The 24,224-nt window shown below is 34.3% G+C and overlaps 1 protein-coding gene across 1 annotated transcript; it reads left to right on the forward strand.

The window, feature by feature from the left end:
* Nucleotides 1-19,124: 19,124 nt before the first annotated feature.
* LOC120161183 (heat shock factor-binding protein-like) lies at nucleotides 19,125-21,025 on the forward strand. The gene is made up of 5 exons (XM_039171446.1): nucleotides 19,125-19,254; nucleotides 19,835-19,888; nucleotides 20,135-20,158; nucleotides 20,225-20,267; nucleotides 20,708-21,025. Exons 1-5 carry the CDS (start codon nucleotides 19,252-19,254, stop codon nucleotides 20,851-20,853), a joined length of 270 nt encoding a protein of 89 aa, XP_039027377.1. The 5' UTR covers nucleotides 19,125-19,251; the 3' UTR covers nucleotides 20,854-21,025.
* The last annotated feature ends 3,199 nt before the right edge of the window (nucleotides 21,026-24,224 follow it).

Below are 24,224 nucleotides of genomic sequence, written 5' to 3' on the forward strand. Positions count from 1 at the left end.
TAGAAAATTAATAATAAAATAATCTAGAGTGATTAAAACAAGAGAAATTTTAGAGTTGAGTGATTGAATTAAAAAAATCAAACTTTAGTGACCAAAATAGGAGACAAAACATAGTTGAGTGATGAATTATATAATTTACTCTTATTAATTTAATAAATGTTTTTTTAGAAAAGCAAAAGGTAGATAAAGTAGTGAAGGAGGATTATACGAGATTAGGCATTTGAATGATCGTTAATGAGCACAAAGGGGTCACAGATGATAGGACATGTTTGATTTGAGTTCCCACTTTTTCTTCAAGCATATGTCAAAAAGTACGTGAATACCCTAAAGAAGAGATATCAAGTAAAAATATTGATAATAAAGAAGTTTTTTTAGTCGTTAGATATGATAATAAATAATACAGATTTGGATATATATAGAAATTGTTTCGACGTTTGAAAATATTTTATCTGATAAATATGCGTGTGTTTTAAAAATCAGAAGGTCATAATACAATAGTATTCTAGTAAGTTAAGAATCCATATCATTAATTGTCATAATACAATAGTATTACCTTAATTGTTAAAACATGAACAAATATAATTATGGCATTACAAATAATTATCAAAGAACGTAAGATTTGAGCTTGATATTGCCTTCATTTTTCAAACACAATTATAGATATAACACAATGAATGAACAAAGGAGTTAGCAAGTTGAAATGGGTATCCACTGGTTTAATTCCATCCTTATCCTAAAAATTTAAAAATAAAAGAAAAAGGTAAAGGTAGCTTGTAGTATTTGACTTTAAGGTAAACTACGTATTTAGTGATCCAATTATCACTTTAGTTCTGTTTTGGTCATTTAATTTTTTTCTTTCAAAATCATCATCAACATTACGTTTTGATTTCATATTAGACCACTCGTAGTTATAAAATTAACAGACCTGTTGATGTAGTATTTTTTTAAAAAAATTCAAAGATGATGTGACATTAACTTATGGTAAAACATTAACATCATTGTTAATTTTTTAACGACATATGACTAAAATGAAATCAAACATAATGTTAGTGCTGATTTTAAAAAAAATAATTAGATAATTAAAATAAAATAAAAAAATGATAATTAAATCATTAAATACGTAATTAATCTTTAATTTTGTTGTGAATGGTGATAATATCCAAATTTTCTATGACTTTGCGTTGATCTAAGAGTCGGGGTCGAAATTCAGATTTGGCTCGCATTTGCCTTGCCTCCACCTCCACCTCCACCTCCACCTCCACCTCCACCTCCCAAAGGGTCATGTTCCGAGGAATTCTTGTGTTCGGTAAAAAGGAATAGAAAAAATTAAAAGAAAAGAAGTGGACGAGAAATTTAGTTTATTGTCGTAGGAAATCTATTTGGACCTCTATTGGTGGAGTTGAAAACACTTACGTACCTTGATGACATTTAAAATTTATAGCATGTCAACTCAGTTGGTGTTAAATTATGGTGTCGTCGTAACCGTCTTTCGGTTGGGTTCCGGAATTAAGTTTCGACTTGAAAAATATGGATTGGAGTCGCCACCGATCATTTGTTTAAAACAAATGGGTTGATCGGATACCCTATTTATTACTTGATCTGCGTCTTTCAAAAGATGTGTCGGGTTCAGGAATCAGTTACAGTCAAGGAAGGATTAGCATCATTGAACCGTCCTTTCGGTGCTACGTAATTTCCAATTGTCTTTGATTAAGAAAATTGCAAGTTAAATTAAAAGGTAAAATTTGATCCAAATTACTTACCTTTAATGAGTTTACGGAAATACCCTTAAAAATAAGATTTTAAAAGAAAATAATAATAATAAAAGAAAGTAACAAAACTAAAGAGTAAACCAAGGAAATAAATGAAACCAATAATAATAAACATAAAATAATTGGATGAAAAAAATAAAATAAAATAAAATTGAATAAGATAAAATAAATGAAAATAAAAATATATATACAAAAAGAATAAAAAAAGTAAAGTATTTTTTTAAAAAAAAAAATAATAATAAGAGCAAAGAAACTAAAAATATAATGAAAATAAATAAATAGTATAAATAAAATAATAAAATATATATATATAAAAAAATATAAAAATGTATGTATTGTAATACCCTAATTTTGTCCGGGCCATTAAATTTTCTTGAAGATGTTCGATAATTAATTTGGCGATAATCATGCTTAAATGAAGATCTATTTCAAGTGATGAAGCGTGGAAGTTTGAGTTTGGAAGTTTTGGTGCTCAATTGGAATTGTAACCGTATATGGAAAATGAGACACAAATTGAGATCCAAAATCCAAATTAAATGTCTAGTGTCCCTTTACATCGAACCCAAACTAAATTAAAACGCTAGACTAGCTAGACCCAAATAATTACGGTCCAAATTACATATAGCCCAAGACCCAACCTAAGTTTAAGGCCCGATTCAGCAGCTTGATCCAGACCCAGTTGCAATTAGACCCGGTCACCAGTAGCCTCACGTGAGGCTCCTTTGCCCATACGAGCACCAAGCCCGAGCTCCAGCAGCCCATGCTCCCATGTTTTGTCCCCCACGTGAATCACACAACCGAGACATCACTCTGCCCGAGCGCACAACACCCGCTGATGTCTCTCGTGCGCTCATGTGGACCACTGCACCCAATAGCTCGGTTTCCACAAGCAGCACCCAACCCGGATCTGTTTGCACAGGTCACCAGCAGCCCCACGTGAGGCTCCTCTGCCCATCCGAGCACCAAGCCCGAGCATTCCTCGGCTCCCACATACTTGTGCACCCATGTGAAGCACTGCAACCGAGCATCACCCGTGACCTACAACACGCGAAGAACGAGGGCATTCAACAGAACCAGAAACCAATAGGAAAGACAACAATCAATGTAGAATCACGGGGGATATGAATTGAAAAGGAGCCATCATCAAGAGAAAAGGGGGAGAGACCAGAGAGGAGGAGGATTCGGAACGGGGGTAACCATTCCGAGCAGAAGGGGTCAGTGATCAATTGGAGAACAAGCAAAGAACATTATAGCAGGGGAGGAGGTCACGAACAGCAGAAAAAGAAAGGGGAAATCAACAACGAAAAAGAAATCATCCACAACAAATCAACCATTGACATACAGTACGAAAAACCCTAATCTACCATCCATCGACGACAAACAGAAGAAGAAAGAAACACAAAGAAACCATTGAGAACGAGAGAACCACATCAGAAAACGACCATTAACAGTCCATAAAAATAGAAAAAAATCAGAAGACAGAGAGGAGAGCGAACACGAACAACCGGGTAGAACCAAAAAAACCAACAGTGATAGGCTTGGTTTTTCTACAGAACAGGGGATTTTCAACAGAAGGGGGAAAAGCACTCAAGCAGAGAAGAACAAGGAATCGGCAACCAAAAAAAAATTTATGAAAAGCTTTACCTTGGGTTCTTAACGGCGCAAGCTCCGTAACTGATTGGCAAATCCCAACGGTGGTTGGAGGGGAAAGATTCTCCGATTCTTGTCTTCTAAATCCGGTTTGTGGAGGTCCTGGTACAGAAGAGAACCCTCGAGTTTCATCCTTTGTGTGTCGGATTTTCATCAGAGAACCCCAAAGCAGGGCCTTAGTCGTGGGTGGCCATGGTCTCCATCTTTTCTTCAAGGAAAGTGTAAGGCGAAGGCCATGGAAGCCTTTGGTGGCTCTCGGCTGTGAAAGGAGTGGAGGAGAGGGAGAACGGCGCAGAGGGGTGTGTGTTTACAAATGAAGATTAGGGTAAGTTTTCATCTAAAGTTTATTTATATGAATTCTTCAAAACGGCGTCGTGTAGAACCTGGGTCTGTGATGGGTTCAATTCGTAAAGGCTCCCTTTAATTTGAATGCGTTGTGATTTGGTCCCTGCTTCGAGTTTCTGTTGTTTTTTAAATATGGATCTTAATTTCAGGCGTATTTCATTTCAGTCCCCTTTGTTATTTATGTTGTTCCAAGTATTTGATCTCCAAAGATTGCATGTTTATATTTCTGTTTATTTATTTTACCCGAATTTAATTTTAGCCCTGAATTAGTAATGTGTTCATTTCAGTTTGTCTAGACATGTTGCTTTTATCTCCTTTATGTTTCGTTTTAGTCCCTAGGTCGAAGTTTGCGTGTTTCAAATTCTGTCTATTTATTTTATGGTTCATTTAATTTTCGTCCTAAATGTTGAGTTGTTTAATTTCTGTTGTTTAGATATCAGACTTTAAAGTTTTTGCATGTTACGTTTTAGTCATGTGGATTTGTCATTTTAAGTTCTTGTGATGTTGCATATTTGGCATAGCATTTTTCCCGATTTTCATTTTAGTTTTATAGGTGGTCTTGGTTTTACTTTGATCTTAGTATATGCAATGCGTTGATAGGTTTTTTTTTTGTGATCTTTGTTTAATAGTGATTTTAGCTTTAGATTTAGTTGCTAATTTATTTTAATCGTATGTTTACTTAATTTTCACATGACATCTCTTTTGCATAATTTGCATGATAGCCTCATGAGCATGACCCGACACCATCACATAATCGGATTAAGGGTAATGCCCTTTTAGTTTAAAACTGTTAGAATAGCTTTTCTTAACTTACAGAGAAGTTGTTCTTAATAGTTTTAAATTACAAGTGTATCCCGTCATTGTCACCAAAAAATTGATTCTTCACTTTAAAATTTGGGAGTGAAAGAAAAAGAAATGTTCGGCTATTTAAATTTGTTGAGAAAAGGTCGTTAGAACTGACCTAAAGATCCGGTCTCAATATATTTAAATAATCGAACATTCTTTATCTTTCTAATGGCTTGGTAATTTTAATTTAACTTATTTTGTTGCTTTTGAATGCTATAAATTTGCATTTTTGTTGTTAAAGGGGATCATTAATCAAATTAATTTGAACTTGTAAATTTCATTGCAAAGACATTAATTAATCGACTAGGTACCAATTTAGGGCGTTGTGGGGGTGCTAATCCTTCCCCACACGTAATCGACTCCCGAACTTGGATTTTGGTGACGTAGACCGTAAATTTGTCGTTTTAATTAAAATTAATTTTTATTTAAAATGACAACATTTTTGGGTGCCCAATCACACCCTAATCAAAGATTGGTGGCGACTCCTCGAACCTTATATTTTTATCATAAAGGAATTTCCAATTTTTCGAAACGAGAGATTTTCTAAAATAGCATTGTTTTTAATTAAAATTCAATTGAAAATAGAATAATTAAAAATGACGCGGTTTTCAAAATCTCGCCCCCCACCCCCGTTATAAAAATCGTTTCGACAGCTTGGCGACTCCGCTGGGGACTGTTTTCAGAGAGTCAGGCCTATAGTCGATTAATTAATTGTCTTTGCAAACGAAAGTTGTAAGTTCACTTTAATTTGATTTTTGATCCCTTGTTTGTTTGGAATTTCTCATTTTCATTTTTTGTGATTTGGTTTATAAATAAATAGTTGTACTAACGTGTGATCTACATGTTTCAGTTTTCTGACATTCACTTTGTTGTGTTTCTTTGATCGAGGCAAAGGATTATGAGTTTCCCCATTGTTGCTATAACTTTTTCTAGAGCCTTCTAACTGTGCTCTGTCCTATTAAGTAGGGGTGAACGCTACGCTTACGTGAGAAAAATTACTTTTCTCCGCATGGGCTTTAGCAAGTAACCTCTGGGGTACATGTCTTATGTTTACGAGTGAAACATTGAGTTTCCTCGCATGGACATAGGGAAATGTATCCTCTCGAAATTGAACTTGATCCGTTTTAAGCCTATAATGGGCGAGGATCGAGGGTCTGGCAAGCCCAAGGGGGCACCAGCAAAGGACAATTCGAGGACCCTTTTAGAAATACTGAAACTCTGCCCATCTTATGTTGAATTTCTGTCTGCAGACACGAAGGGGAAACTCATTCTAACCTTTTCCTCGAATTTATTTTTGCAATAAGTATGAGAACTAGAAAAGCATGCGGTTAGGTTTTATATTTTCGCACAAAACATGTGAATTAGATACCATGCGGTTAGGATCTTTTATGAATGACAAAACATGTGGGTAGATATCATGTCGGGTAGGATCTACTAAAGCATGATTGGGTAGCCAGCATGTGAGGGTAGGTTTTATGTGATGTTTACGGTATCCACTATCTTGTTGTTTATCTTATGTGTACTAACTCGTTTTCGTTCTATGTCTATTTTATTGTGATTTTATTGCATTTGCATCCTCATGTCATCGAGGGGTGTTAATTCACAAGTGATTGACTAACAAGAAGGCTGACCATATTGAGGCAAGAAATTCTCCACTATGTAGTCAAAACCAGGAGATCCAGAGATGTTCAAACGATCCATGAAGGACACCCGATGAATGAAGAGATCTGAAGCTGATTGAAGAAACTGTAAAGGCCAAGATGTTGAGTTAAGGGATAGATACAATTGTACCAAGGACGAGAATAGCATTCATCAAGACGAGAATGTCATTCATCAAGACGAGAATGCCATTCATCAAGACGAGAAGGCCATTCATCAAGACGAGAAGACCTTTCATAACGACGAGAAGACCTTCATAACGACATGAAGACCACTTCACATTGGAGGTGAGAATAGAGATTTCAAGATTCAATTTAAAGACATTCGACGTCATCAAAGGTGATGAAATACGCCAACAACTTTGGAGGTGCGATACCAGATCCCATGAAGAGTACGACTCAAGGAAATGAAGAGATGAAAAATCGCAGTTGTATTTTGACTACATGGTGTACTTACGAAATTCTTGTTGTCTAAGTGAACGGTTGTTCTTAAGTGGTCACTTTTGGGATTAACACCTCGTGCATTTGCATTTGCATTTTGCATTTTCGCATTGCATGTATTAATTTAAGCATTTTTACATGCATCAATCATGAAAATATGAGAGTAACTCGTGAATGATGATGTGGCAGAAGCTCTGAAAGCAAATTGAAGTTATCCCGAGACGTGTTTCTGGAACTATAGAGAGCAATGAATGAGATATTAGCACGAGTTAGTAGGATCGAGAGAATTCAAGAACGGCTCGTAAAGACCCAACAAGAAATGATTGATGAAGTAAAGAAATTCCAAGTTGAATCTAGGGAACAAATGTCCAAGTTGATGAGCATGATGATTACAGTGATATATGGGGAGAAATCATCAGATGACCCTGTTACACAAGAAAAGATGAAGACTTCGGGTGAGAATCTGAAGGTTAGCGCTGCAGCCAATGTGATGATAGCAAATGATCAAGAACCTGTTAGGGGATGTGGTAATTCAAGTCAACTCCAAAAATCAAGTAAGATTCCAGAAGATGCTACGGAGATCATACTGGGAAAAGCAGAAGTTAAGGGTGAAACTTCTAATACGAAAGTGGAGCCGGACTCAAAGAAGAGAGGCATAGAGGATGTTCAAATGCCAGTGAAGAAGGCCAAAAAGAATAGAAAGAAGAAGAAGGGGATGTCTCTGATTTCGATTCCGATCTCATATTCAGACTTGTTACCCTTTCTTTTTGAAAGTGGGCTCCTAAAGCTTTTTCCTCCGAGGTATGATACTTATTTGCGTCCAGACTGGCAAGGTGTCAAAAGATCATGCGGTTATCATTCTCAATAGTTTAGTCACTCTACAGAAGATTGTACGATCCTGAGATATAAAGTTCAAAACTTCATCACGGAATGGTTGTTATGCTTTGAAAATGGAAAACCTAAGCTCCCCGGAAGCTCAAAACTTGTCGATGAAGGGAGATATGCAAATCAATGTCTCTCCCAAGATGTTGGTCAAACGTTAAACCTTCAAAGTGAACGTTCCAGTGGTCAGTCACAGGGTCTTCAATATGATCATAATAACGGCAAGGAGAAAGTAGGGTCAAAAGAGCTTTCATATAGCCAGATATATCCCAAGTTGCTCCAAGCCCAGCTGATTGCTCCACGTCTGGCCAAGCCTTTGTTGCCCCCTTATCCGAGTTGGTATAATGAGAAAGTTTCCTGTGAATATCATGCGGGAGCCCGAGGACACTCCATCGATAATTGTAGCAACTTCAAACGACAAGTCCGAGATCTTTTGGCTCAAGGAGTTATAGAGGTGGATGCTAAACAGCTGAAAGTCAATCCCCAGAATAGAGTTGACGGGGTCAAAACAAGTGAAGTACATACGGAAGAGAGTGTTGAAAAAGAGAAGAGCAAAGTCAAGGAAATCGAGGTATGTGAAGCAGAGATAAATTACCCAACTCTTGAGACCTCTCTGACACTAAAAAAGAAGATAGAAGTGGGAAGTGACAAGATAAAAGTCAAAGGAGAGGTAGTCCGAGACTGGCCGCAGAAGATGTCTTGGGAAAATACGACCCTCAAGGTTTTTCAAGTGCCCATTTCTGACTTGCTATCCCCTTTAATCAAGAATCAATACCTCACTCCAAGGCCATTAAGAATGAAGACTAGCCCATCCGCTTATGGCTATGACCCGAATAGTGCTTGCGATTTTCATCTAGGGGCATTGGGCCATCACACTGATAAGTGTATACCATTGATGGAAGAGATAGAAAGGCTCGTTGAAAAAGGAGTCCTGACAAGAGAAGTGATCGAGAAATAGGGAGTAAGTGAGGGTAAAAACCCTAATCCAACGGGGCACCCGCTATTCTAGGGAAAGTAGGGCCTTTTGGTTGAACAAGTGAAGGTTGTGCTCCACCACAATCGCATTTTTCATTTGCGGCATCTTGTTTGAACATGTTTTTTTTGTACTTTCTCATCTTTCTGTTTGTAAGGATATTTTAAATGAATTCATGTTACTTTAAGGATGGTGAGCATTGAATCGAATTTTCAACTTGAAATTCTTTGAATATCAATTGAATTAAAAGCTCTTTAATGATTAGAGTTATAAATCTTTGACAAAATGACAAGATTGAAACCCGATAAAACAAGGACCTTGACCTTACCCCCAGAAGATACACTCGAACACCATACCCTTTTCTTGCAGGAACCGATATAGCCTTCTCCTATCATAAGGGAATGAACCATAGGCTTGGTATTCAGGTATGCATAGGAGCGGACAACATGGGGCATCTTTTGCGTATGACATTACAAAATTGACTAGACCATTTTTGTTGACGACGTTCGATGATGATTATGATCTTTACGGATGAAATAGTCGAGTAGGTGAATCTAGTTTAGGTCAGTTGCTTGGAAATTGAACTCTAACGATGAGATTTTCTGACATTCAACAACACCTAGACTATGACAGGTTCTTCTTGACAAGCTTAAGAAATTGAATCCACATACTCATCAAAATATATAATATACATGTATACAATAAAGCTGAGCTATTCCACTAAGGCAATTGGTTATAGAGGAAACTCGAAAACCCTGGCTTTATGAATAGATTATACTCAAACCATGACCTTGATCGGGTACCTGGCAATTCGGTGTATGCTCCACTGTGATTGTCAAGTCAAAGACTTTGTGATGAGATGAACCCTTCAGCTAGCCTGATAAAGGCAAATTACAATAAAGCCGATTTCAGCTAGCCCGATAATGGCAAATTAAATCAAGTTTATCTAAATAAGGAGTTGCGATAAAAATGGACTAAGGGAGTTAAGGAACACCTGTCATAGTCAATTTCACACGAGCACTCAGAAATTTCATTTTTAGATCGATATTTCTGTACTACCTTGGTTAGAGGAGTCTACGAAGCTTGAACAAATGGAAGATTTCAGAGAACTGAAATGGAAGTGTTCTGGAAAGTCTAGTAATTAAGTATACTATTTGCGTCATTTTGTCCGCATCCGATTAAAATACCAAGCCAAGAAAGAAGGGCATGTTGTGATGGTCACAACGATCAAGAAAGAGATGGTATTTTGGTGGTCGAAGCCTTAGAAAATAGGAAGCCAACCTAAAACCAACCCCTCAATTTTGACACTTGTCAAAGATTTATAACCCTGAAAACATTAAAGAGCTATTGATTCTTTTGATATTCTGTGAATTCATGTTTATGATTTGATTTGATTGTGAGTCTGAATTAAGGGACAATGTTTTATAAGATTCTTTCATTCTTTACTCCCTAAAATAAGAGAAAGAGAAAAGCATTTTCAAACAGGACAATTCAAATGTAAAAGGTCCTTGAAGCGGGTGAGGCTCATTGTGCCTCTATTGGAGAAAAAGAATAAGCGGCGCCATAACATGAAGCATTTCGCGACCTTGAAGTAGAAGGTCCAAGAGATCAGAATAGATGAAAGACAGAACTGGCAACATTTCTTTGTGACATTGTCAGTAACCCAGTAAGAAGGAGATTATCTCATCATTCAGAAGGGGCACATATCTCAGCCCGAATGAAAATGAAAGACGTTGTGTTAGAAGGGTTGATCACTTCTTAAGTAGCATGGAGAAAATCCCTCAAACTATTTGACAACACTACTGTGTAGTGACACCAGAATGAGAACATTCGTATATGTTAGGGCACGACTGAACCCACATCATGTTGAGATGATAAGATTTAAACCAAGGAGGCATTAAGAATGAGCCTTACAATTTGAGGCGTTGGGGCATTTTGAAGGCCCGTACCAGTATAAGATAATGTTGGGGAAAAACTGAACCCACATCATGTTGGGATGACAAGATTCAGACCAAGAAATTATTGAGAATGAGTCTCACAACTTAAAGTGTCAGGGGCAGACCGGGAATTTGAGCTGAGCTTACTTTGTGAAGCAAATCAACTGAGCATCGATCAATGGCAGAGTCCTGGAAGAACAACTCTGAAAGTATAATTGAGCCAATGGCAGAAATGGGGCAACACAATCATGCTTCTGACCATAGCAAGAAGTCGAGAGAGAAAACACTTTCTCCAAAATGAATACAGAAAACAAAGACGACAAGAAGATAGAAGAATATCAAAGGGCTCGTAAAAAATGCAAGTTGGAAACTATGAGTTGCTACACGAGTATAGAAAACAGACCCTGGAAAGAATGATCAAGTAGAAGAAGACTGAGTTCGCCAATTTGAAGGCAAACAAAGATTGATTCAACATTTATGCATTCATGAGAACATCATCTGCATAAAAGAAAATGCATGACACAGATACATTTAATTGCATTAATGATTTATGCATAAACACATGATTTTGACAGGTCTTCCATTGAAGAGAGAAGATGCAGAATGTTGAAATCCCGATGATTGAAAGGGAGATTTCAAACCTCAAATACAAAGAGTTGCATTTAAAAAGGCATACCCTGAAGAACAGAGAGGTCTAATCCACAGAAGAAGCATTGCTTTGAAGTGAAGACCATCAGATGTAGAAGAAAAACGAAGATTTTCGTATATGAAGAAAGACTTGTACACATGAGATTGGAGAAAAGTCAATCCTAAGCCTTCACCGGAGAATAGTGAAGCAAACCATCTGAAGCCTTCACCGGAATAGTGAAGCAATCAATCTGAAGCCTTCACCGGAGAATAGTGAAGCAAACCATCATAAGTCTTCACCAGAGAGTAGTGAAGCAAACCATCTTAAGTCTTCACCAAAAAGTAGTGAAGCAGATCCATTTTAAGCCTTCTCAGAAGAGTGTTGGAACAAACCATCCGACCATCAGATGTAGGAGAAAAAGAAAAAGTTTTCGAGTACAAAGAAGCTGATCAAGTGATTAAAAGGAAACGCGCGCGAGGAGTCATTAACCGATTCAAGGTCTCTGAAAAGGAGAGGTTCAAATGGCAGTCAAGTCAAGGAAGACTCTCGTATTCAATTGCGGCGAGACAAGCTCTCACAAGAGAAATGATTTCGAAAAGATTCTCTTAAATTCTAAATTTTTGAGTATAATGTTTTTCGAATCTTCAAGCATACATTAATGATTGATAATGTTTGATTTTCAGGTTCGACCTTTGAAGCAAATCAAACTCAAGCCTTCACAATAAAGTGGTGAAGCAAATGAAGATTATTTGAGTTCCATACTCCCTAGAGAGAGAGGGAGCGAACCCGTTTGAAGATGTCCGAGTTCCATACTCCCTAGAGAAAGAAGGAGCGAACCCGTGTGAAGATATGCGAGTTCTATACTCCTTAAAGAAAGAAGGAGCGAACCCGTTTGAAGATGTTCGAGTTCCATACTCCTTAAAGAAAGAAGGAGCGAACCCGTTTGAAGAGATGTCTGAGTTCCATACTCCCTAGAGAAAGAGGGAGCGGACCCGTGTGAAGATATCCGAGTTCTATACTCCCTAAAGAAAGAGGGAGTGAACCCGTTTGAAGATGTTCGAGTTCTATACTCCCTAGAGAAAGGGGGAGCGAACCCGTTTAAAGAATATGTTCGAGTTCCATACTCCCTAGAGAAAGAGGGAGCAAACCCGTTTGAAGAGATGTTCGAGTTCCATACTCCTTAAAGAAAGAAGGAGAGAACCCGTTTGAAAATTGTTCGAGTTCTATACTCCCTAGAGAAAGAGAGAGCGAACTCGTTTGCAGAAGATATTCGAGTTCCATAATCCCTAGAGAAAGAGGGAACGAACCCGATTGTTGAAGTTTGTTCGAGTCTTATACTCTCTGAAAGAATAGGGAGCAGACACGATTGTTGAAGATTATTCGAGTCTCATACTCTCTGAAAGAATAGGGAGTAGACACGATTGTTGAAGATTGTTCGAGTCTCATACTCTCTGAAGAAATAGGGGGCAGACGCGATTGATGAAGATTGTTCGAGTTCTATACTCTTTAAAGAGAGAAGGAGCGAACCCGTAAGAAGAAGATTTTTGAGTTCTATACTCCCTGAAGAAAGAGGGAGTGAACCCAGTTGAAGATGTTCGAGTTCCATACTCCCTAGAGAAATAGAGAGCGAACCCATTTGTTGAAGATTGTTCGAGTCTTATACTCTCTGAAGAAATAGGGGGCAGACGCGATTGATGAAGATTGTGGGTCTTATACTCTCTGAAGAAATAGGGGGCAGACGCGATTGATGAAGATTGTGGGTCTTATACTCTCTGAAGAAATAGGGGGCAGACGCGATTGATGAAGATTGTGGGTCTTATACTCTCTGAAGATATAGGGGGCAGACACGATCGTGGAAGCAATAGGGAGCGAACCTGTTTTTAGAAGATTCTTTTCAAGACTCACCCTGAAATAGCAGTGAAGCAAACCATCCATAAGACCTTCGGGTAGGATGTTTTCACAAGAATTTGAAAATGAAAAAATGATGCTTTAAGAAGATGAAATTTTTGAAAACAAAGAATGCGATTTTCAAAATTTCACGATTTGTAAGTCCTTCGGGTCATCAGTAAGCCTTTTGAGCGTGATGAATAAATCCTTCGGGTCATCCATAAGACCTTCGGGCAAGATGTTTTTCACCAGGATAATACGTTATCCGAGCCGTTTTTAGTCTATTTCATAATGGTGTCGGAGCAAACCATCAGATCATCAGATGTCGCATGAAATCGAAGATTCTCGGGTACGAAGCAACGGAGCAATCGATTAAAAGGGCTTATGCACGTGAGATGAAGACAAAAGTCAAGAAGAAGATTGAAAAAGGAAAAATGACGCTACAATCAGACAAAATTAGGTCATTAATTGTCTTTGCTACATTCTTGTGTTCACAACAACGAGCAAAGAGGGGCAGCTGTAATACCCTAATTTTGTCCGGGCCATTAAATTTTCTTGAAGATGTTCGATAATTAATTTGGCGATAATCATGCTTAAATGAAGATCTATTTCAAGTGATGAAGCGTGGAAGTTTGAGTTTGGAAGTTTTGGTGCTCAATTGGAATTGTAACCGTATATGGAAAATGAGACACAAATTGAGATCCAAAATCCAAATTAAATGTCTAGTGTCCCTTTACATCGAACCCAAACTAAATTAAAACGCTAGACTAGCTAGACCCAAATAATTACGGTCCAAATTACATATAGCCCAAGACCCGACCTAAGTTTAAGGCCCGATTCAGCAGCTTGATCCAGACCCAGTTGCAATTAGACCCGGTCACCAGTAGCCTCACGTGAGGCTCCTTTGCCCATACGAGCACCAAGCCCGAGCTCCAGCAGCCCATGCTCCCATGTTTTGTCCCCCACGTGAATCACACAACCGAGACATCACTCTGCCCGAGCGCACAACACCCGCTGATGTCTCTCGTGCGCTCATGTGGACCACTGCACCCAATAGCTCGGTTTCCACAAGCAGCACCCAACCCGGATCTGTTTGCACAGGTCACCAGCAGCCCCACGTGAGGCTCCTCTGCCCATCCGAGCACCAAGCCCGAGCATTCCTCGGCTCCCACATACTTGTGCACCCATGTGAAGCACTGCAACCGAGCATCACCCGTGACCTACAACACGCGAAGAACGAGGGCATTCAACAGAACCAGAAACCAATAGGAAAGACAACAATCAATGTAGAATCACGGGGGATATGAATTGAAAAGGAGCCATCATCAAGAGAAAAGGGGGAGAGACCAGAGAGGAGGAGGATTCGGAACGGGGGTAACCATTCCGAGCAGAAGGGGTCAGTGATCAATTGGAGAACAAGCAAAGAACATTATAGCAGGGGAGGAGGTCACGAACAGCAGAAAAAGAAAGGGGAAATCAACAACGAAAAAGAAATCATCCACAACAAATCAACCATTGACATACAGTACGAAAAACCCTAATCTACCATCCATCGACGACAAACAGAAGAAGAAAGAAACACAAAGAAACCATTGAGAACGAGAGAACCACATCAGAAAACGACCATTAACAGTCCATAAAAACAGAAAAAAATCAGAAGACAGAGAGGAGAGCGAACACGAACAACCGGGTAGAACCAAAAAAACCAACAGTGATAGGCTTGGTTTTTCTACAGAACAGGGGATTTTCAACAGAAGGGGAAAAGCACTCAAGCAGAGAAGAACAAGGAATCGGCAACCAAAAAAAAATTTATGAAAAGCTTTACCTTGGGTTCTTAACGGCGCAAGCTCCGTAACTGATTGGCAAATCCCAATGGTGGTTGGAGGGGAAAGATTCTCCGATTCTTGTCTTCTAAATCCGGTTTGTGGAGGTCCTGGTACAGAAGAGAACCCTCGAGTTTCATCCTTTGTGTGTCGGATTTTCATCAGAGAACCCCAAAGCAGGGCCTTAGTCGTGGGTGGCCATGGTCTCCATCTTTTCTTCAAGGAAAGTGTAAGGCGAAGGCCATGGAAGCCTTTGGTGGCTCTCGGCTGTGAAAGGAGTGGAGGAGAGGGAGAACGGCGCAGAGGGGTGTGTGTTACAAATGAAGATTAGGGTAAGTTTTCATCTAAAGTTTATTTATATGAATTCTTCAAAACGGCGTCGTGTAGAACCTGGGTCTGTGATGGGTTCAATTCGTAAAGGCTCCCTTTAATTTGAATGCGTTGTGATTTGGTCCCTGCTTCGAGTTTATGTTGTTTTTTAAATATGGATCTTAATTTCAGGCGTATTTCATTTCAGTCCCCTTTGTTATTTATGTTGTTCCAAGTATTTGATCTCCAAAGATTGCATGTTTATATTTCTGTTTATTTATTTTACCCGAATTTAATTTTAGCCCTGAATTAGTAATGTGTTCATTTTAGTTTGTCTAGACATGTTGCTTTTATCTCCTTTATGTTTCGTTTTAGTCCCTAGGTCGAAGTTTGCGTGTTTCAAATTCTGTCTATTTATTTTATGGTTCATTTAATTTTCGTCCTAAATGTTGAGTTGTTTAATTTCTGTTGTTTAGATATCAGACTTTAAAGTTTTTGCATGTTACGTTTTAGTCATGTGGATTTGTCATTTTAAGTTCTTGTGATGTTGCATATTTGGCATAGCATTTTTCCCGGTTTTCATTTTAGTTTTATAGGTGGTCTTGGTTTTACTTTGATCTTAGTATATGCAATGCGTTGATAGGTTTTTTTTTGTGATCTTTGTTTAATAGTGATTTTAGCTTTAGATTTAGTTGCTAATTTATTTTAATCGTATGTTTACTTAATTTTCACATGACATCTCTTTTGCATAATTTGCATGATAGCCTCATGAGCATGACCCGACACCATCACATAATCGGATTAAGGGTAATGCCCTTTTAGTTTAAAACTGTTAGAATAGCTTTTCTTAACTTACAGAGAAGTTGTTCTTAATAGTTTTAAATTACAAGTGTATCCCGTCATTGTCACCAAAAAATTGATTCTTCACTTTAAAATTTGGGAGTGAAAGAAAAAGAAATGTTCGGCTATTTAAATTTGTTGAGAAAAGGTCGTTAGAACTGACCTAAAGATCCGGTCTCAATATATTTAAATAATCGAACATTCTTTATCTTTCTAATGGCTTGGTAATTTTAATTTAACTTATTTTGTTGCTTTTGAATGCTATAAATTTGCATTTTTGTTGTTAAAGGGGATCATTAATCAAATTAATTTGAACTTGTAAATTTCATTGCAAAGACATTAATTAATCGACTAGGTACCAATTTAGGGCGTTGTGGGGGTGCTAATCCTTCCCCACACGTAATCGACTCCCGAACTTGGATTTTGGTGACGTAGACCGTAAATTTGTCGTTTTAATTAAAATTAATTTTTATTTAAAATGACAACATTTTTGGGTGCCCAATCACACCCTAATCAAAGATTGGTGGCGACTCCTCGAACCTTATATTTTTATCATAAAGGAATTTCCAATTTTTCGAAACGAGAGATTTTCTAAAATAGCATTGTTTTTAATTAAAATTCAATTGAAAATAGAATAATTAAAAATGACGCGGTTTTCAAAATCTCGCCCCCCACCCCCGTTATAAAAATCGTTTCGACATGTATAATATAATAAAATACTAAATAGTAATAATAATAATAAATAAATAAAAAATAAATATACATATAATAATAACTAAAAAAATAATAATAGGGTTGATTTTATAAAAATGTATGTATAATATAATAAAATACTAAATAATAATAATAATAATAATAAATAAAAGAAAAATAAATATACATATAATATTAACTAAAAAAATAGTCACTTTAGTTTTTTATTTTTTATGAGGCATTTTGACTCTCAATGTTCCATTTAAGGATAAAAAAACCCTATTTTATACCATTAATCATTGTTAAGCAATAATTTTCACATTATAAAGGGACCTTTTTGTCTCAAAATAAAATATCAAGAGTTAAAATGCTTTAAAAAATTAGTGTCAAAATAATTATTTAATTAAATGATATGAGTATTTTTGATATTATACCTTTATAATAAATGTATTATTGTTTTCATGGTTAGGCATTAATTTATCCCATTATTTTGTGATGGGGACCTACCATCAATAAAGATTTTTTTTATTATCATAATTTGGTAAATAATAGATCCGGTGCTTTAGGAGAAGTTTCACGTGCAACAGTTTAATATACGGTTAAGGAAATACATTATCGGAAATATTATTATTTTTTAAATATTTTTGGTAAAAAAATTACCTAAAACATTATTATTTCTACTGAAAATGTTATTATTAGACGCTTTATCGATTTTTTAACATATTCGATAAAGTGTTATCTAAAATATTAATTTTTTTTATCGAAAATATTAAAAAAATAATAATATTTCTGCTAACATTTTTCCTTAATTGTATATTAAAATTATCGTATGACAGAACTTCCCATGCTCTAGTCTCACTGAAAGTGTATTTAAAAAAAAATTAGATTAATTATTACTTTTACTCTTTGGTTTTTCCTCGTCTACCCTTTATTGTAATAATTCTTTTACATATTATTTACTTTCAATGTTTGGTAGTAGGTGTAAGGTCTAAGTAATGTACTCGCACGTTAACTCTTTTTGCCTATTCTTTTCTTTCCGTGTTACCAGTAAGGTACTATGTATTTTATTAGAAAGCATTTTAAAAACATTTTTTAATAATATAAATAATGAGATATGATGTAATATCTCAATCTCATTTATGAAAATAGAACGACAAAGTTTGTATGAACAATTTATAGCCTTTTCTGTTATAAAATTAAAAGTGTGCACTTTTAACTTTCTACTAAAACATTAAAATATAAAATATTAAATTTGAATAATTCATATATAATTTTAATATAACATTTAAAAAATGAATAGTCATTATAAAGTATAAAGTATATATGTTTATAATTTTTCTTAACTGATGACAACGTGAACACATCATACTCGTTATTTTAGATAAGTTATTCAATTTAGTTCAATATATTAAGGAAATGAGAAAAAAAAATAAGAAAATTTAGTTCAATATATTAAAGAAAGTGAGGAGAAAAAAGAAAATTTAGTTCAATATATTAAAGAAAAGAAGTATTAAAATTTTAGACACCGTTTTTAAATTTCTAGATCAACCACTAAATGTAAACGCAGCTGCTCAAATCCAAGAGTTCAAGAGAACAATACTCTCTTTAACTACTGAGACTGCTAATTGAATTTTATAACATTCAAAAATTAAATATATGTGTGATCATCGAATCATATCATATTGCAATTGAATCAATTAAATTGATAATATTAAATTATATACAGTGTGAATGTTATAAATCGTGAAAAAAATAAAAATAAAATATAAAAATCAGATTAAATCAAAGAAATATTTTTATATAATTATAATTAAATAAAAAAGGATCATCTAAATTGTTTGATCATCAATCCAAATTTTATATTATTATTACATAACCGTTTAGGGGTGAGAAAATACAAATCGCTTCAAAAATCGATTTCTTTAAACTTGAAAAAACTCGAATTAAAGTAAGTTGACTTATAATTTTATAAACTCGATTCGAAACTTTTTAAATTCAAGTCGAATTATAAAATAGAACTCAAAGTATGATATATGTATACCACATATAAAAAATAAAATATAAAGAAATATATATATATATATATATATATATATATATATTGTATATGATTATAGAAAATCATTTAAATTGAAATTAAACAATATCATAATATTATAAATATTTACAATTAAATTTAAACAAAAACTCTTGTCTCAACTCAAAAAAATTAATTAAAATTTTAAATTATAAAATAAAATTTAACAACTTGAATAACTTTAAAAAATTTAACTTAGCCTCAAACAACGCATCAAATGATGATGACACCTATAACCATCCCCTTGCCCCGCACCCCGCCCCACCTTTTTTTTTCTTTTTACAAATAAACTTTGATTGTTCCCAAAATAATAGTACAATAAATCTATCTTATTAAAAAAAATCTAGGAAGTGGCCTATGGGATAGATAAATAAATGTAGACCGGGTGAAAAAGGAAGCGACCCTCCTCCTCTAAAATAAGCAACGATCATCTCTAATTTCCCCCAATCCTCAACGCTTTCAAGTTTTCGAATTGAGGAGCACACCGGGAACAATGGTAAACTTCACCTTCTTTATTTGTTTTTCTTCCAAACTTTAGAACTTATAATTTCCCGCCTATCATTTGCTTCAATTCTTTCGATTTCCCATAAATGGTGAGATCCGAAGTCGTATCACGATTTCACAAAGTATTTGCTGCAAAAAGCGTATTTTCGATTTTTTTTATTCTTCTATCTCTATTAAGCATTTGAATCTGTAATGGGCTTTTATAATGATGCTCTTATGCTTCAACTCTTAAACACATTACTGGATTTTTTATATTAAATTTGGTTTTATTTTCTGGGCCTATTTATGAATGTTAGTGCAGTTTTTGTTTTTTTAAGGCGTTTATTAAGGTTCTACTTTTTTTGGGATCCCAAACTTTTTATCCAATGTTATACGATTCCTTTGTCTTATTGATATTTTTCAGAATTCCCGTTAAATTCTAAAGAGAAAAATGATTTGTTTTAAGTTAATTTGAGGATTATGGTTTCGAGGTATTCAGTGCTTCGATTTAAATCTGAATTAGGGGTTAGCTGTGTGTAGCATGTCATATGGTAATGCCGTGTGTTATGGCTGATTGGTATGCATTTTCGCAGGATGGGCAAAATTCAGATGAGTCAAAGCAAAACACCAGTGATATGTCGATTTTTGTGAGTTACTCAACCCTGTTTTGTAACATGTAATAATAATTGCTTTTAGTGTGTGCTGTTTTGCTATTACCATGACGGAATAACTGTTACTAGTATCCATATACTATCGACTTTTAGGTTGCAAAGTCGTTGATTGATCCTAGTCGATTAGTAAAATATTAGCAATTATCTACTTTGGTTGTCGAAGTGTATTTCTTTTTCTTAATAGTATTTATTTATCGATTTCTTTGACTGAACTTTTTGTAGGTGCAAAATCTTCTTCAACAAATGGTGAGTTATAATTAGACCCTTAGTTGTTTGAAATATCTCAGTTATTGACAAATATTTTGTTTACAGCAAACCAGGTTTCAAACAATGTCTGATTCTATTATCACAAAGAATATCCTTTTCATGTATTTTTAAATTCATTTGAGCATGTTCTTTTTTGTGAGATAAAATTTGTCAAATATGCGGTGTGCCATTGAGTTGCTTATTTGCATAAATGATAATTTCTTAGAAAAAAATTGTCTATGTTTATTAATTTAGCTTTTCCATTGTATTGTTATATGAGTAGCCAAGTAGGTTGAATTGTATATAATATATACTTTAGCATCATATTTGTCAACTTATTGATAAATATTGGAATATTAGGCTAAGCTTCATGAACAGTGTTTTGAACCCTTCATCTAATGAATGTTTTGCTAGTCGGATATGAAAACGTGTGAAACTTTGTTCTATTTTGAAGTATTTTAGCCTCAAGGGAAATGGAAATATTTAGTTAGTTACTTTAATATTACTGTGAATTTTGTGACACCTATTGTGTACTTAACTTCAAAGCACTTGATGAGATGGGAGACCGTATAAATGAGCTGGAGAACAGCATCAATGACCTAAAAACAGAGATGGGAGCAGAGGGCTCTCCTTCGCCTTTAGCCCCATCAAAGCAAAAGTCAGACTCAACAAAACATGAGGATGGCTCAGCATAAAACTAGGCCAAATATTGTATTTAGCAGTTGATTATGATTGTAATTCGGTGACATCTTGTTTTGTTTCAGACTACTTTCGGGGAGAGAGAGCAGGGACATTACTATGTTTCCCTCTTTTCCAGGTTTTTTTTACATGTACCAAGTTTTTATTCAATGCACTGGGTTTGACAATTTATAGAGGGAAGTAATGAATATGTAGTGTGTTAAGATCGAATGCAACTTTTAGATAAATATATAATTATCATTTAAGAGATATATCTTAAGAATATTTAGATTAATATAGAAAAAGTAGTTATTTAGAAATATTCATAAAATAATATTGATATTTTTAATATTTAAAATCATATCTAGAATTATCTATTGGAAGAATTTAGATATTTGTAATGTTAAATGGTTAAGATGCCAACAATCAAATAGCCACTAAAATTTATAAATGGAGGTGAGTTTTACCGTTGTAGTAAGAGTGAAAAAGAGGAAAAGTGTGCCAAAATGCAAGTTAAAAATAATAATATTATAATTTTCTAATAAATAATATTATTTATTATATTTAATATTTATAATAAAAATTTCCTAAAAAATTATCAACGACTTTTCAGAAAATCTAATTTATTGTACAAAAATCATTTTTAAAAATCTATCTAGAATTTATTTTTAGTGAGCAAATAGACTTTTGGGTCTGCTTGGTTTTAAAAAGTATAAGTTATTTTCATTTTATTAGAAAATAGAAAACATGTTTGGATGTAAAATTGAAAAATGGTTTCTGGAAAATAAAAATAAGTGAAAAAATGGAAAATAAAAAAAGATGGTTTTAGTATTTTCATTAAAATTGTTATAGAAATTTGAAAATAAGGAAACATGTGATCTAGATTTTTAAATTAATTTACACATATTCAAATTATTATAACAATAATTTTTTGATTTAATGGTATATGAAACCCTCAAACTTTTACAAAATAAAAAAATCAATGTGGTCCATGAAGTTTTTTTACACTCAATATAGTTCTTAGATTAATTTCTTTAATAATTTAATTTTGTAGTATTTTATATTTAATGTATTGAATATCTTAATAATTGTTTATATTTTATATTTAAATTTAAATATTTTTTTAAATAATAAGTCCTCAAACTTTCTAAAAATCAATTAAGTAATAACTTTAGCTAAAAAAATAAATAAGTCATCAAATTTTCTAAATCTATTTTACGAGGAAAGCTTGTGTGATGCTTCTATTAAAGAATTTGCTTGTTTTTGAGAGATTTTTATGGGTTGCTTGGGGTGAGAGTGTATGTGTTCAAGGGCATTGACCTTTGGTAGGTGGAATGCAAGCCTTCTTTTAGTTGGGTGCTGAGAAAGATTTTGAAATCAAGGGAGGAGGCTAGGCCTCTGTTTAATAGTGCAACAGATTGGAGTAAGGACATCACTAGATGGCCATAGAATGAGATTCGAATCAAAAAGCTTAAAATGGGATGGCAGAAACTCTTGTGGCTCTCTGTAAATGTTCCTTTATATAGCTTAGGGTATCCAATGGCAGCATGCTTTGTTGCTTCTTGGATAATAAAAGAATGCAATTTATCCAAGAAACAAAGCATAGCTAAAAAAAATCAATTAAGTACATTTAACTCATCATCGTCTATCGTGAACCATCACAATAATATCGTAAAATGTCACATTAATATCGTATATTGTCATGTAAGTTTGTGAACTATCATGTAAGCTCGTGAAAATCAACGTTTGATTCCGTTCTTTAAAGAGTTAGATTAATTTTTTCATTACAAAAAAATGTTCATGGACTACACTAATTATTTTTCTCATAGCTTGAGGGTCTCGATTATCATTAAATATATTTTTAATTTAATAACACTTTTGTGTGCTCTTGCTTATAACAATATTTTTGTGTATTTTTAAAATTTAATTGATGTGCAATATACAATAATATTATATTCTTATTATAAATTGAAATAAATTTTGTGTTACATAATTTCTTATAAACTTTATTGTTTTATATTCGCATAACTCATATGTTAAATTAATGTAATGAATTTTTGTAATAATTATAGTTTTATTTAAATTTTAATAAATATTTATTTAATTTTATTTTTAAAAATTAAATACCAAATACATTTTTATTATTTTATTTTTAGATTCAAGTTTTCATTTATACTCACTAAAAATGTTTTTTTATTTTTAGAAAACTGAAACTGAAAACTATTTTCTGAAAATAAAAACTAAAACTAAAAATAGAAAATATTTTTTTATGACCAAACAAACTCTTAAGTTTCTTTTGATATTAGTAATGCTATTATGGTTTTCTTTTGATATGGGAGAAGCAAGCATATTTATTTTATTAATAATAAATATTTTTTAGTTATCAGATGTGGATGAATTCAATTGGAAAGACTCGAACATCTTAGCTCCTGTGAAAAACCAAAAGAGCTGCAGTGAATGAATATTTTTTAATTATAAAATTTTGATTTTCCATTTTTTCCTTTTTGAAGACTGTTGTTGGGCTATAGTAGCCGTCGATATCATAACATCACATTGGGTCTTATATAAAGGTGAAAATATCAAATTTTCGGCATAATAGTTAATAGATAGCATCAAGCCTGACAACCAAGAACCAGATAAAGGAGGCTGTTTTACATTATCGATCAATACATCATTTTGCTGGATAATAGAAAACATGATCAGTGAGGAGGGTGAATATCCTTTTCAAAATGAGCCAATTATTTACATTTATTAAAATTTAAAAAGTAGAAACGTATTTATATTTATATAATATTAATTCTTTTATTTAATTTTTTATCAAGGTTTCAAGATATCCGCGGGTAATAAGTTATTATCATATTCCCCATAAATATCAAAGTCAAAAGGATCTTTTAATCGCCGTAAAAAACCATCTTGCAGCTGCAGCGATGCTGGTAGATGAGAAGCTTAAAAAATTCACAAATGTTAGTTTTATTATTTATTTAATTTGATAATTTATTTTGACATTTAAAACTGAATTATTATTATTATTATTATTTTATCAGGGGACAATGTATTCTGGTCCATCAGAGTTGTCGGCTTATGTTGGAGTGCAGCGCGCAGTCCAAATAGTTGGATTCGGCCAACAAAAAGATTTAAGAACAGTGCTGCCGGAACATTAATTAATGTAGAAGGATGTTTGCATCCTATGCAGCTTCAAGAACAATGCCACCAGAAAACGAATGTAGAAGGATGTTTGCATCCTATGCAGATTTAAGAACAGTGCTATTATTCAAAATTTACCACCTTATCAGTGATGAAAGCCATAGCCCATAGGCAGAAGAGTGGATTATCAGCCGTGGAGAATTGTATACCATAATTCAACAGCTTAATAACTCAAAGTTTATTT

Source organism: Hibiscus syriacus, unplaced genomic scaffold, assembly GCF_006381635.1.
Source record: "Hibiscus syriacus cultivar Baekdansim isolate YM2019G1 unplaced genomic scaffold, ASM638163v2 tig00111398_pilon, whole genome shotgun sequence".
Taxonomy (NCBI): Eukaryota; Viridiplantae; Streptophyta; class Magnoliopsida; order Malvales; family Malvaceae; genus Hibiscus; species Hibiscus syriacus.

What these genes read in the sequence shown, in the direction of transcription:
- LOC120161183 (XM_039171446.1), top strand. An exon ending in CCAGTGATATGTCGATTTTT is followed by an intron (nt 19,889 to 20,134) that starts GTGAGTTACTCA and finishes AACTTTTTGTAG; the next exon opens with GTGCAAAATCTTCTTCAACA. An exon ending in AAAATCTTCTTCAACAAATG is followed by an intron (nt 20,159 to 20,224) that starts GTGAGTTATAAT and finishes TTTTGTTTACAG; the next exon opens with CAAACCAGGTTTCAAACAAT.